At 55.9% G+C, this 15068-nt stretch overlaps 1 protein-coding gene across 2 annotated transcripts in view; it reads right to left on the reverse strand.

Moving 5' to 3' along the window:
- Positions 1 to 440: 440 nt before the first annotated feature.
- Positions 441 to 15068, reverse strand: part of MTHFS (methenyltetrahydrofolate synthetase) — a 31716-nt gene continuing 17088 nt past the window's right edge. The window contains exon 3 of one of the 2 annotated variants that reach the window (XM_042940800.1): positions 441 to 960. In XM_042940800.1, coding sequence (XP_042796734.1) covers positions 734 to 960 — 227 coding nt within the window. In that variant the 3' untranslated portion in view covers positions 441 to 733. The remainder of the gene's footprint in view (positions 961 to 15068) is intronic. The other variant, XM_042940799.1, reaches the window with a different exon arrangement.

Raw genomic sequence — 15068 nt, forward strand, 5'->3', positions numbered from 1 at the left:
TAGGAAGCCGCCCAAATCTTCCCTCGCTGTGATGCCATCTGCCAGCTCCCAGCCCGCAGCAAACTTCATTTCCAAAGCAGACACCGCAAGCAAACACACAATTTCTGACTGACAGGATATCAGATCTTAGACTCGGAAGGGACCGACACACGGCACAGCAGAGACGGAACTAAAGTATTTAAATCACAAAAGGTCTCGGTCCACGAACCATCAAAAGCCACAAAGTGTCAGACGTAAAATCTCAGGGTGAGCAAATGCAGTCATGATGAAGTGCTAGAATATTCTTGGGGAACTCTGTACGCAGAGCAAACCCCAACAAAGCAATTAGCAGCTGCCTAGTCTCCCGCGCCCGCCCACCAAAGACTGACCAGTCCAGACAGGGCTCGCTGAAACCGGGTGTGGGCTGGGGGGGGGGGGGGGGGGGGGGGGTCTACCTTCCGGGCGCCCCGAGCCGGACACAGGTCCTCACACACATCTAGCCTAAGCTGCAGAGCGGAAAGATCAGCCCGCCACGGCGACGGCAGGAAGTTACGCGGAAGGAACATCACGCGTGACAGCCTCCACTTTAAGTAACGTGCCACTATTGGTTTTGGAAGATGCTTTAATGTGAGGCGTTTGCAATTCCACTAGAAACAACGCAGTCCATATTCACCATCAGTGGGCAAAACGCACGCTACCTCGTGACGAGGGGAAACACGTATTCTGCTTTTCTCCGGGCCGCAGGCATCGGGATCTACGTGGAGTCTTCGTAAAGGACTTCATCCACCCTCACGTCGTGTTCGTCCACGGGGACCCGGAGGCACATCTGTTCTCGGAACGCCAAGGCCACGGTGTAGGGCTTCGAGTCCCGCTGCTGCAGACAGCGCGTCAGGTAGGAGTCGTAGTAGCCCTTGCCCCGCCCCAGCCGGTTGCCATGCTTGTCAAACCCAAGACCCGGCACAAAGATGAGATCAAGTCCCCCTGTGGAAGAGACGAACACACAGAAGAGCGTTAACGGTTTCCGAAAGCGACGGACCACTCGCGGATCTGGTTCCTGCTTTCGGATGGCGTCTAGCCTCTCTCCGATTTCTAAATTTTATTTATTTTTTCTTATGTTTATTTCTGAGACAGAGAGACAGAGCGTGAGCGGGGGAGGGGCAGAGAGAGGGGGAGACACAGAATCGGAAGCAGGCTCCAGGCTCCGAGCCATCAGCCCAGAGCCCGACGCGGGGCTCGAACTCACGGACCGCGAGATCGCGACCTGAGCTGAAGTCAGTCGCTCAACCGACTGAGCCACCCAGGCACCCCCCTCTCTCCGATTTCTAAAGAAATATATGAGCACTCTAGGAAACCCAACAAGCACAGGGTCAAAGAAGGAAATAAAAATTACTCGGCAATTGAGTTAAGTCCGTCAATCATCCCTCCGACGCCCTTCTGTGTGTACCTTCAACAACATGGGTTTGAACTGTGGAAAGTCCACTGTTACGTGGCTTTTTCCCAATATGGTCCTGTACTGCAGATGTATTTTCTCGTCCTTACAGTTTCTTTTTTTTAATGTTTATTTTTGAGAGAGAGAGAGAGAGCACGAGCAGGGTGGGGGCAGAGAGGGAGACACAGAATCCGAAGCAGGCTCCAGGCTCTGAGCTGTCAGCACAGAGCACGATGCGGGGCTCGAACCCACGAACGATGAGATCATGACCTGAGCTGAAGTCGGACACTTAGCCGACTGAGCCGCCCAGGAGCCCCACTTCCTTACGGTTTCTTAATTATGACTTAATGACTTCCATATGACTTTCTCTTCTCTGGCTTATTTTACTGTACGGAAACAGTACATAATGCACACAGAACATGCGATAACTGTGTCATCACAAGGCTTCTGGTCAACAGCATGCTGTGAGAAGGTAGGTTTTGGAAGAGTCAAAAGTTGTATGTGTTTTCAACTGTGTGTACAGGTCAGCGCCCCTAACCCTCGAGTAGTTCAAGGGTCAACTGTAAGTACAAAAATGCAGATTCCCAGACCCCATCCACACCTAAAGAGAATTCCATGGATGGGGCCTAAGAACTTTTTTCCTTTCTTCTTCTAAGTGTCCGCACGATCCTACGTGCCTCCCAGGCTAGGGGGCCCATGTCCCAGGAGGGGCAAGAGAGGGTCAGAAAAAAGCCAGAAAGGACAGAGCTGCTCCCCAGGGCAGTGGGCAGGAAGAGGGCCACGCCACCTGCAAATTTCATTGCCCTCCCACCGGAGAGGCAAGGACTGCCTGGTCGTCCGGTTTCCCCGGATTCACGTGACCGCAGGCTTTGGCCTACCAGGGGTGCTCCAAAGGTATGAAATGGGTCCCCGTAACGGCCCTGTGGCTGGAACCTTCCCAGGGACCACAGGGATCAGAGCCGGCCACGGCGTCATCAAGACCGAGCAGGCTGGGGCTCAGGCTGGAAGGCAGGGTCCTCGAGGCTGTAAAGACCCGGCCACGGGGGAAGGTGTGAGGGGGTCTCATGAAGAAGGCGGCGAGGACCATGAGGTGGAGAATCTCCAAGGGCTCGCGAGGCCCACGGAAGGGTCCCCGCGGCCTCGTCCAGGGAGACTGACGGATCCGTGCTGCTCCAGAGCCACCCCACGCGTCCAACTCAGGGGCGTGCCCGGGGACCCTCCCGTACTGGTCCTTGGCCTCCGGAAGGGCATCCAGGGCTTGCCTTGACCCCTTCTGCAGCACTGCTGCCGGGAACACACCAGGGTTGGAAGCCACGAACCGTCTGAACAGGGTGTCGGGAGCAGGGACGTCCAGACGGCAGCCGGCCCGGCCCCCACGGCCAACAGCCGCTCTGCCCCCTGCGGAGCCACGAGGTGCACTTGGCTTCTCTCTGGCTCCCAGCCCACACCCGCCGGGCCACACCCGCCGAACTCTAGCAGGGCCCGGCTCCGAGGACGGCCGTGTCCTTCTGTCCCTCCGCACAAACCTGCTGGTCTGTTCCCATCCAAACTCGCGGAGAGGCCCCGGTCACTGACCGTTACCTTTCTCCTGTTGTGCACTTACACTTGGCTCCCTCCGTGTCCCTTCTTGTTGCCAGACCACCCTCGGGCTGCAAGCTGCGCTCTGTCGTCTATACTTAGGATGCATGCACACTCGTCCTTTCCGGGCTTCCTGCCTCTGTCACAACGACTCGGCTCTGCCAGGTGCCACGAGAGCGGCCACGGAAGACGCGAACCCGGGCGGGCGTGGCTGTGCTCCCGTAACGTTCTACCCGCAGAGACAGGCGGCGGGCCGGGTCTGGCAGCAGGCTTCGGGGTGCTGCCGCGTCGTAGGGCACGAGCAAAGATATTCAGGAGGAAGGGAGCGGAGCGCTGGCAGGAAGGGCGAGGGGGGCCGGGAAAACGTCTATCAGATTGGGCGCAGGAGGAAATCGCTGGGGCGAGGGCGCGCTCAGCGGGGAGTGAGGACAGACACTGAGCTGCAGGACCTCCGTCGACAAAGAAGCGGAACCAGGCCCTGAAGGAAAACGCCGGAGGGGGACTCGGCCAGTGCCAGTACCTGCTCTCAGCCCCGAACGCACGAAGCCAGCACCGAGGATTCAGGCCACCTTCACAAAATGTCGTTCTGAGCTCTGGCCAAGGGGGCAGCAGCTAAGCCCCACCCCCCTCAGGCACCCTGACCTCAGACCGCCGTCCCGGGCTGCTCAGAGCATCCTGTCGGCCCGCCCAGCTCCCTCTGCCCCAACCGCGCTGCAGGTGCTGAGCGTCCGAACAAGCTGTGCAGATCGAACTCCAGCCTCATGGGCGTCTATCCCCCCCCCCTTCCTGCGGGTCCGGGACTGCGGATCCACCCCCAGGGCCCCCACGCGGCTGGCAGGGCGCTCGCCTCCACCTGTCGCTCTGTGGGTGCCGGTTCCCCCGCACGTCCAGCCGGGCGCCCGCCGCCTGGCCCCGCTGGCCCCGTCCTCACTCGTCTCTCTCAGAGACCTTTAGTCCACCACAGTGACTTAAAGACAACGCCCAAACTCCCTGACCAGGTGGGTACCCCCGCCTTCACCATCACCCCCCCCCCCCCCCCCACCGCTCCCACGGCCGCAAGGCCTCCCGCCTGCAGGGGCCACCGGTCTTTGTATCTACCTGTCTGGTCCCCACATCATCACGTCAACGAGCCTCAGCTAGACGCCACGCAGCCCTCCCTGCACGTGAGATTTGGTGCGACCAGCTCTTGTCCTACACGGTGACACGGCCCCGGTCCGTTAAGGAGGAAGGGTCCGGGGCACCCGGGTGGCTCAGTCGCTTGACCCTCTGACTTCGGCTCAGGTCACGATCTCACGGTTCGTGGGTTCGGGCCCCGCGTAGGACTCACTCCCGTGAGCACGGAGTCCACTTTGGATCTTTTGTTCCCCCCTCTGCTCCTCCCCCGCTCGTGCCCTCGCAAGAATAAGTAAAACATTGAAAATTTTAAAAGATTGATCATAATAAAAAAAGAGGAGGAGGAATCCTTTCCCACCTTCTGGGAACTGTTTTCTCCTTTCCCCAGAGGGATACTAGTTCGGTTCTGTTTACCGGGAAAGAAAGAACAGTAACAGGTAGAGACCCAGCGGAGGGCTTGCTGTCCAGGTGGATGGTGACTCAGCACACACCGTTCCTGCTGCTAAAGGTTCGAGTGGGGTCCGGCAAAGGGACGGAGGGACATGGGAAAGGCACGTGTCGAGGGGCCGAGCGTGCAGTCTGCCGGACAGGGTGCCCGGGCCGTGTCCCGGCACCGGTACCCGGCAGCGACGAAGCATCACTCAGAGCCACCCTGACCTGCCGTCGAAGACAGATGGGCGTATGCGAACGTAGAGTCCCCCAGCTGTCATAACCAGCTGCCGCATGCACCCCCCGAGGCCCCGCAGCCAATCACGGAGACACGCGCACTGGCATCCGACACGCTTCTGGAACACGAGGCGGCTGGGACCGTCAGACACAGTCAAGACAGCGCACACAGCACAGCTCTCAGAAATCAGTCCCATATGCCCTGAGCTCACGTCGGGGTTGCCTCAGAAACCACAGACGGGGGCACGGCCGCTTGACTCCCTCGTCGTGGTAGGAGCGTAGAGCAGGGGAATAAACCATTTTCGTGATCACAGGCGTCACAAATACTCAACTTGCGATTACATTTAAAAGTTGGGTTTTTTGAACATTTCTTTCCCTGCAATTCCGTACCACTCTGAAAGAGTATTTGACTGAATCAGCTAAGGCAAAAAGCCATTTCTTTAATTCCACTGCAAATGCACCTTCATTGCTGCTGCTGTGTTTGGTCACAATGGGTTTCGGCCATTTGGGAATCCCCTCGTAGAGGCAAACGTGTAAAACACAGAATCAAAAGATGTAAAAATCATCCTCGAAAGACACAAACTGTCGTGTGACTGGTCGTTTCTGTGTTGTTCCTCTAAGATCCTTTCTTTGAACACAGGACCTGACTGACGTTTGTGTCAAAACACAGGGACTACAAGTGTCGTGACAGTACCAGGTACAGAAGGAAGCCACGTGCAGGGTTGTGCCCAGGCATGACCGGTCACCACTAGTCCGCTAACTAGGCATTCACGTCGTAAGACAGTCTCGGCAAGCCTTATATTTACACTTAGGTGTTTCTGAGTTCAAGGCTTTCAACTAGCCCTGTGAAATGCACTCTGTGTTGAAATGGAGAAAGTAGGGATGGCAGGAATTTAGACCCTTCCAGAAAAGGCTAGAGATGCAGGAATAGTATATGGGGACTTAGCTGCTGGGAGCCTCAGTAATGGCGTCCTCCACCCACCCAATCTGGAGAGCCCCCCTCCCTCCCCCCACCCAACCTGGAGAGCCTCCCTCCCCGCACCCCCAACCCAGAGAGCCCCCTTCCTCCCCACCCACCCAACCCGGAGAGCCTCCCTCCCCACCCCCCCAAACCCAGAGAGCCCCCTTCTTCCCCACCCACCCAACCCGGAGAGCCTCCCTCCCCCCACCCCCACCCCCAAACCCAGAGAGCCCCCCTCCCCCCCCCCAACCCAGAGAGCCCCCTTCCTCCCCACCCACCCAATCCAGAGAGCCTCCCTCCCTCCCCCACCCAACCTGGAGAGTCGCCCTCCCCGCCCCCCGAACCTGGAGAGTCCCCCTCCCTGCCCCCCCAACCTGGAGAGTTCCCCTCCCCACCCCCAACCCAGAGAGCCCCCTTCCTCCCCACCCACCCAATCCAGAGAGCCTCCCTCCCTCCCCCCCCAACCCGGAGAGTCCCCCTCCCCCCCCCCCCCAACCTGGAGAATCCCCCTCCCCGCCTCCCCTACCTGGAGAGCCTCCCTCCCCACCCCCCCCAAACCCAGAGAGCCCCTTCTTCCCCACCCACCCAACCCGGAGAGCCTCCCTCCCCCCACCCCCACCACCAAACCCTGAGAGCCCCCCTCCCCACCCACCCCCAACCTGGAGAGTCCCCCTCCCCGCCCCCCCAACCCGGAGAGTCCCCTCCCCGCCCCCCCTAACCTGGAGAGTCCCCCTCCCTGCCCCCAACCTGGAGAGTCCCCCTCCCTGCCCCCCCAACCTGGAGAGTCCCCCTCCCCGCCCCCCCAACCTGGAGAGTCCCCCTCCCCGCCCCCCCAACCTGGAGAGTCCCCCTCCCCGCCCCCCCAACCTGGAGAGTCCCCCTCCCCGCCCCCCCAACCTGGAGAGTCCCCCTCCCCGCCCCCCCAACCTGGAGAGTCCCCCTCCCCGCCCCCCCAACCCGGAGAGCCCCCTTCCTCCCCACCCACACAACCCGGAGAGCCCCACTCCCCACCCCCCCAACCCAGAGAGCCCCCTTCCTCCCCACCTAACCAACCCAGAGAGCCTCTCTCCCCCACCCCCACCACCAAACCCGGAAAGCCCTCCTCCCCGCCCCCCAACCCAGAGAGCCCCCCTCTGCCCACCCAACCCGGAGAGCCTAGGAAACACTGAGCACAACTGGACAGAAGTCAGGCTACGATGTGTCGTAAAGACCAATCGCCCTCCTTCCCAGGATGCCGGGTAAACCCCTATTAGGGTATGTCAGGAAGGATCCAAAGAAAGCCGGCAACAGAGATTGGCTCTGGAGAAAGAAACCAGCCACGGGAGGCCTTGGATGGGAAGGACGCTTCACGCTTTCGCCCCATCCTTTTGCACGGTTGGACCTTTTCACCACGTTCGTATATAACCCCAATTTTTATCAGAACCCTTTTAAAACATCCACTTGCTCGGACCAGAGCCTTGGAGGTGGGGTGACACGGCAGCGGAGTGTGCTTCTAGAGAGGACACTTGCGTGTGAATCCCCGGACTACCAGTCACTAGCCGAGAAAAATGCCCAGCCACTTATCTTCTACGAGTCAGTTTCTTCTCCCTACGATGGAAACACTACCGTCTGCAGTAAGAGTCACAGAAGAGAGAAACGTCCGGATGAAGAAACTAGCACGTGCCCGATAAGTGCTACCTTCGTTAAACTCTGGGTGTGCGTAACACCTCTTCTCTTCATTCTGACTCTGGAAGTCGTTTCTTTTCAAGTAACCCAAACAACTGCAACACGAACCCACTTGCTGAGCCGCTCGCTACGCGGATCTCCTTTAGGCCAAACCACCTGCAACTGAGACTCTCTACAGCCACCTGCTGTCCCAGCTGGGAATGGGCCCACCAGAGACACCCGCAGGGGGCGGTCCTGAGCGCAGCGGCGGGCCGGCTGCCTCTCTAGTACACACACAGTCCCTGAGACGGGGGGTCGCAGAAAGGAGTTCCCCTGTTCCCCGTGGCCTTCCCCTTCACAAAGGATCCTTGGAGGAGAGTCTGTTGACAAACGAAGGAAAACGGAAGTCCCTTCTGCCACCTAGAAACCACGTGTGTGCCAGACCCTGTGCTACGGCACTTCACCGGCACGACCTCACTGAACGTCCCCAGCGGTCCCGAGAGGGAGACACTATCATCCCCTTTCTCCAACGGGAAAACCAAGGCTCAACAAGACCACGTAGCCCGCCCGGAGTCACAGAGCTGGTAGCGCAAGAGCTGGGACGTGACCTCTGACTTCCTGGCTCTTACTACAGGTGCAAGCTCGTTGCTTCCTGCCTGGGCAGTGAGCCTGCTACCTGCCTGCCTTAGGGTTGGGGGGGCCAGTCAGGTGGACACAACACTGCATCGGTCGGGTGAGGGCCACAGGGAGGGGCAGGCAGCACACGGAACCGGACACACGAAAGAGAGCAGTAGAGACGGGTGGCCCCCCAGAGTGGTGCTGCCCGGGAAGCCTTGGCCACCTCCAGGCCCGGAGGTCAAGGGATGGGAGTGGGAGGGGCAGGAGTGTAGGCCCCAAAGAGCTGCAGTTGGAGGGGCCACCTGACCGGAGCGCGGCTCTCGGCAGTCGAAGCACTGCGGCCAGGGGCGGGAGGGAGGACACGCCCCACTCACTCTCCGCCACCCTGGTCCCCGCGGTGCTGTCCCCTGGCTGCAGAACCGGAGACCAGGACAAGGACTTGTCGTCCATACAGGCGGAACTCCCCAGGCACCAAGCAAGTGGACGTGACAGACAGCGGGTGGGTCCCGAGGTGCCGAGCAAAGGGACCCGGCAAAGGTTTGCCTACAGCTGTGACTGGCGGTTCCCTCCAGATTTGGGAGTTGGGTTTATTTCCTTATATTTATACAAGGAAATATACATACAATTTTCCTTTAGAATATGTAAACATATTTTCCTTTAGAAATATATAATTTTCCTTTAGAAAAAGAAATACCTTTATGAATGCTCAGAAAAATTTTGAGTCTTCTTTCAAAGATGTACTTTAGAACGTTAGCTATTTCCTTAGGTATACTTTTTATTATATCGTGAAGCTATCTAGCATGGTATGTAGGGAAAAACTCCCAAACTTATTAAATTATTAAAAGTCAGTAGGAAGTGACTATTTGATCACAAATGTAAAAAATTACATTTTTAAAATCATCACCACCATCCCCATGAACAACCACCGCAAGTGTCTCCTATATGAGAGCCAGCCCCCAAGGTGCTAAGGCCAAAACACGCAGAAGCGACGCCCGGCCACCTGGCTATGGGGTGGGTGAAGCACAGCCTGGGGGTCAAATCTGGCCACTGCCTGTTGTGTAAATAAAGTTTTATGGAACACAGTCACGCTGTGCGTTCACGTTACAGCAGCAGCATTGAATCGTTACAACAGGTATCGTGGGGCACACACAGCCCCCAAATGTTAACTATCTGGCCCTTTACGGGAAAAGTTTGCTACATCCAGCTTTGTGACATCTCCCAGTTTAAAAAGGAAAATGATAAACAAATAAAACTATGCTTCAGCTTATCCTATCTTGGTAGATATCGACCAAAGTAAACGCTGTTGGAAAAAAAGAATTCAACAGCTTTATTGTCGATACGCAACGATGCTTGGCAGAAAATAGGACCAGCGGCAACAGCTTTATCCAAGTGTCATTTTCTAAATGTGACATTTACTCTGGCTCTGATCTTGGGATACTTACACTGCTGTTGACAACCAGCCGGACCTTAAAACGTCCTAGAAAACTGAGAAGATGTTACAGAACTTCATATGGTTTTCTGCTAACTTTAGGCAACCTCTGGTCGCCCGATTTTCCTCCTCCATCTGTAAAGTGAGCGGATAGAGCTCTTCAGTTTCTCAGATCTGTTTACAACCAAAGCTCAGTGATTCTGAGGATTCTGAGGACAATTCCTCGTATATGTGTCTGGTACAATCAATAAATAAATGAAGCCAGTCACAGAAAAACAAACACTGCATGATTCCATTTACACGAAGTATCTAAAGTAGTCAAATTCAGGGGCGCCCGGGTGGCTCGGTCGGTTGAGCGGCCAGCTCTCGATTTCGGCCCAGCTCACGATCCCAGGGTGATGGGATCGAGCCCCACGACAGGCTCTGTGCTGCCAGCGCGGAGCCTGCCTGGGAATCTCTCTCCCTCTCCCTGCCTCTGCCCTACTTGTGCTTTCTCTCAAAGTAAATGAACATTTTCTAAAAACTAAAGAAGTCACATTCGGAGACAGAAAGCAGATGACGGCCATGGTCGCCAGGGCTGGGGCAGCGGGCAGGGTGAGCTGTTTAAGGGGCACCCTTTCAGTTTTGCCAGAGGAAAAGTTTCGGGTGTCTGTCTTACAACACTACGTGTACCTCGCATGACTGAGCCGGACACCTGAAGACGGCTGAGATGGTAGAGTGTGTGTGTTTTTACCGCAACGGGAAAACCGAGTAAGAACGTGGGTGCCGGGCCGCGTCGGGGGACTGTGGCAGGCGGCCCAGGGTCGTGAGAGGCTGGGCTCGGGAACAGCAAAGAATGAGTTCTTCAGATACGGAAATGTCTGGGTGTTCCTGGAGCCATTTCTATTGTCCTCGCTTTTTAGGGGCTGAGCGCTCAAAGTCGTCATTCTAAATAATTACAGCTCTGCATGACCCCCAGAGCCGTAAGAGCTCGTTAGCAAGATGGAAACTTCTCCCTGGCTTCCGCCGTTTGTTTTACCAAGACATCAGGCAAGCACTTCAGGGTCCCGCAAACTTTGCGGTGCAGTGCATTTAACTAAAATAAAGTTGCGGGGACACCCATATTTCTTCCGCTGGCCGTCTTCCTGTGCCCGCAGAGGGCCTGCCTGCCTCCTGGCTGACACCAGCCTGCGCCACGCGGAGCAAGCCTGACAGAAAGTAACCCGTGACTTCCAAATAACAGTGTTTACAGTTATCTGGTGTTTACGGAACGTCCTTTCCTGGTGGCTTCCGAGTGCGTTTCTCACTCCAGATGCCCCTGTCATCTGCTCTGATACGTCTTCTTCTGGCGCGGGAGAAACGCTCCCGAAGCCCCGAATGTTCCCCCAAACCTGCCAGGGCAGCGTGGCAGGAAGGACAGCAAGGATTCCGAAGACGGCAGGTCTCGAGATCCGGTGCAACCAAGTGAATCGGTGACACTTGGGAACAGCTCGCCGTGAGGACAGCCTGTCTGCGGGGCCCAGAGGACCCAGGACAGCACCCTGGACAGCTACAGGTCCGCCCAATAAATCGTTGTGAACACAAGTAACTGTACTAGGGTGACCTAGTGACAAGGTAGGAAGGAAAGTGGGGAACGAAGGATGCTGGGGTCCACAGAGGAGGGGGCGCGCCCGGGGAAACCTCACCGAGCGGGTGGCCTGCGGTACCGGCCGGGGGAGGGAGAGGAGGAGGCTGAGGGTCAGGGTGGAGAGGCAGGAGCGAGAACAAGCAGAGGCACAGAGCTGGAAGAGCACGAGCGTGTGCGGGGCCGGGGACTGGCTCCCCGCGAAAGGGCCCACCCGGGGAACAGGAGCAAGGTGGCCGAAGGAGGCACACAGAGCACGCTAGAGGGGCCTCCGGCGCCAGGGCAAGAACTCCTCCGAATTCTGCAGGTTGAGCCAGGGAGCCCCGTGCTCAGCCTCCAAGGGGGAAGTGAAGGAAAGAGCAGGGCTCCACGCGTGCAGGCTGTGGGACAAGGAGATGGGGCCACGCGTGAGGAAGTCACAGAACAAGTGGACGGCATCTTCGGGATCGCGGGAAAAAACGGAAACAGGCCTTTTTCTGCCATTTTAAAAAGCTCTCCGGAGAATATTCCTCGGTAAGCGATTTCATTGCTCGTAAGGTTTGTCACAAAACCGCCGGCTCTTCCCGCACTCCGCCAACACGGCTGAGCGCTGCTGAGAGCGCCAGGCCTCCGGGCTGCCCCCCGGGCTCCGGACACCAGGGGCGGGTCCCCACTCACCCGAACACGCTGAACAGCACCCTTCCGCTCCACCGAAACACAGCCTCGATATGTTGGGGCGACACCTTCTCCTCCTCCGTGACTTTGGGGACTGACGCTCACCGTCATGTCAGTCTCACCCCACGGGACCGTGTGACCTTGGACGGGTCGCCCCCCACCCGGGCCAGCTCCCAGACGGAAGGGCTGACGTGGATGATCTCCAATATCCCTTCCGGCTCGACAATCCCCAGTGTTGCGGGAATAAGGATGTGTAAATGCGGGATCCCACAGCTAAAACCGCCACCTCGGACCAACGCTGACACCTGCTGGAGATCGGGGAAACCACTCGGCACATCTCAACCTCTAAAATCTGGGAGCCTTTAAAAATGGGTGATGGGCATTGAGGAGGGCACCTGCTGGGATGAGCGCTGGGTGTCGTACGTAAGTGATGAATCAGGGGAATCTACCCCCAAAACCAAGACTACACCGTATACACCGTATGTTAGCTAACTTGACAGTAAATTAAAAAAAAAAAAAGAAAAGTCTTGGACACCTCACCTTGAAAACATGTTATCGATGCGAGTATCTTTTGAAATTAAGTTTTCTAAGATTTGATTTTCTAGAACTTAAGAAAATGTTGACAAAAATAACTTAAAAAAATGTTTAACGTTGATTTATATTTGAGAGAAAGAGACAGAGACAGAGACAGAATCCAAAGCAGGTTCCAGGCTCTGAGCTGTCAGCATAGAGCCCAATGCAGGGGCTTGAACCCACGAATCATGAGATCATGAGCTGAGCTGCAGTCGGACGCTCAACCAACTGAGCCACCCAGGAGCCCCAACAAAAATAACTTGAAAATTACTTCAGAGACTTCCAGTTCCGTGTGGAAATCTGAGCCACGTTCCTATGCTTTCCTATATAATAAAAATAACCAGCTTGAAAACATAATGGAAAGATGCTATTCACAATAACAACAAATATCAATTGATTAGGAATACACTCAACAAGCAATGTGCAGAAACAACGTGACTCAAATCAAAAACATCTACAAAGGAATACGGAATAAAAGCCTTGAACAACTGAGGACGTGGCCATATTCCTGAAGACAGCTGAATGTTGTAAATAAATTTATTTCCCACAGGGGCGCCTGGGGAGCTCAGTCGGTTGAGCGTCCGACTTCGGCTCAGGTCATGATCTCACGGTTCGTGGGTTCGAGCCCCACGTCGGGCTCTGTGCTGACAGCTCGGAGCCCGGAGCCTACTTCGGACTCTGTGACTCCCTCTCTCTGCCTGTCCCCTGCTCACGCTCTGTCTCTCTCAAATGTAAATAATAAACATCCAAAAAAAATTTTTTTCAATATACAGCTTGTTACATAATTTGACATTTTCCACAGTAAATGCACGTTAACCACTGTAATTCTTTTTTTTTTTTTTTAACGTTTATTTATTCTTGAGACAGAGAGACAGAGCATGAACGGGGGAGGGTCAGAGAGAGGGAGACACAGAATCCGAAGCAGGCTCCAGGCTCTGAGCTGTGAGCACAGAGCCCGACGCGGGCTCGAACTCACAGACCGCGAGATCATGACCTGAGCCGAAGTCGGCCGCTTAACCGACTGAGCCACCCAGGCGCCCCTAACCACTGTAATTCTTTAAAGGAGAAAAAGGAAATTAAAACAGAACTGAGGAACTCCTCTTTCGATAACTTCTTCAAAATGAAACCAGAAACACGGACAGGCCAACACTGTTACTTCCAAGGCTGGGAATTCAAGCAGCACAAATGCATTTCTCCCGAGACCATCAACCAACTTTTCCGACGTATGAGTGGGGTTTCGGTTTCCTGCGCCAGCACGCTCGTCTTGAGAAACTCACTGTCTCTCCCCCGACACAACCTCACGGCGAACTTCGTACGACTCACGCTTACAGACGGCTCTGCTCCGCCTTCCGGAACGCACGAAAGAGCACCCTCCACCCTGGGCCCCAGGGCGCTGTGGGCACACCGCCGTGGCGGGCGCTGTCGCCGGGCCTGGGGCCACCATGCTACACGCGAGGGTCATCACCGCCGTCGACGAGCACCTGCTATGTGCCGGGCAGTGGAAAAGCCTTACACAAACTCTCTTCGGCCTTCTCGGCATTTCGGTGAGCCGGGCAGCATGATCCATCCTCAGGTGAGGGGCCGAGACTCAGAGAGAGGGCGAGGGCTGCGCGCACCCATGAGCCAGTCTGCGACAGAACAGGTCCCCAGAGGCCAACGCTCCCGTCACGACCTCCCCATTCCCTCCTCCACGCGGCTCCGTCATCAACAGACTGCGTCTCTTCCTTGCCAGGACACCACCCGTTGTACACAACAGACGCTCATGAGTGCGTGTGCATTCATTATTGTATCCATCCATCCATCCGGGGAAAGGAAAAAACGCTCTTCCGTGATGGTGGGGGGTGTGCGAGGTGGCCTAGCCTTTTTTGAAACCAGTGTGGAGACTCTACTGCTAGTAAGTGACCCCACGGAGGCATTCGTGTAAGCTGAAATATATCTGGGTTTTCCTCGTGCTGTTGTAGTATTTTTAAAAATGGGGTGGGCGCCTGGATGGCTCAGTCGGTTGAGCGTCTAGCTCTCGATTGAGGCTCAGGTCATGATCCCAGGGTCATGGGATCAAGCCCCATGTCAGGGTCTGCACTGAGCGTGGAGCCTGCTTGAGATTCGTTCCCTCCCTCCCCTCCCCACCCTCTCTCTCCGCCCCTCTCTCTCCCTCTCTCTCCCTCTCTCTCTCCCTCTCTCTCTCTCTGTCCTCCCCCCACCCCCCACTCACACTCTCTCTCACTAAAATTAAAAATTAAAAAATTTGAAAAAATGCAAGCAATCTAAATGTCCATTACCAGAGCATTGGTTAAAAAAAATTAGAGCACATCAATGCTACACGGCCATCTGAAACACTAAGGCAGATCACCCTGTGCGGCTACGAAAATAATTCTAAGGTTCATTAACAAGTGAAAAAGCAAAACATAAAACAGAATGTAGAGTATGATCCCATCTGCATAAGATGTTTAAAAACGAGCACACGCAGACGGAGAAGGGTAGCAGCCATGTTCACGGCACTCACATCTGGGGAATGGGTCAGTTGGACGTAACTTTTCATCGTGTCCCTGACTAAGCCACTGAAGTGGTTTACCCTGAGCGCGTAGTTACTCCATGAACAACATGGGGCGCCTGGGTGGCGCAGTCGGTTAAGCGTCCGACTTCAGCCAGGTCACGATCTCGCGGTCCGTGAGTTCGAGCCCCGCGTCAGGCTCTGGGCTGATGGCTCGGAGCCTGGAGCCTGTTTCCGATTCTGTGTCTCCCTCTCTCTCTGCCCCTCCCCCGTTCATGCTCTGTCTCTCTCTGTCCCAAAAATAAATAAAAAACGTTGAAAAAAAAATTA

The sequence above is a fragment of the Panthera leo genome, chromosome B3 (genome assembly GCF_018350215.1).
Source record: "Panthera leo isolate Ple1 chromosome B3, P.leo_Ple1_pat1.1, whole genome shotgun sequence".
Classification (NCBI taxonomy): domain Eukaryota; kingdom Metazoa; phylum Chordata; class Mammalia; order Carnivora; family Felidae; genus Panthera; species Panthera leo.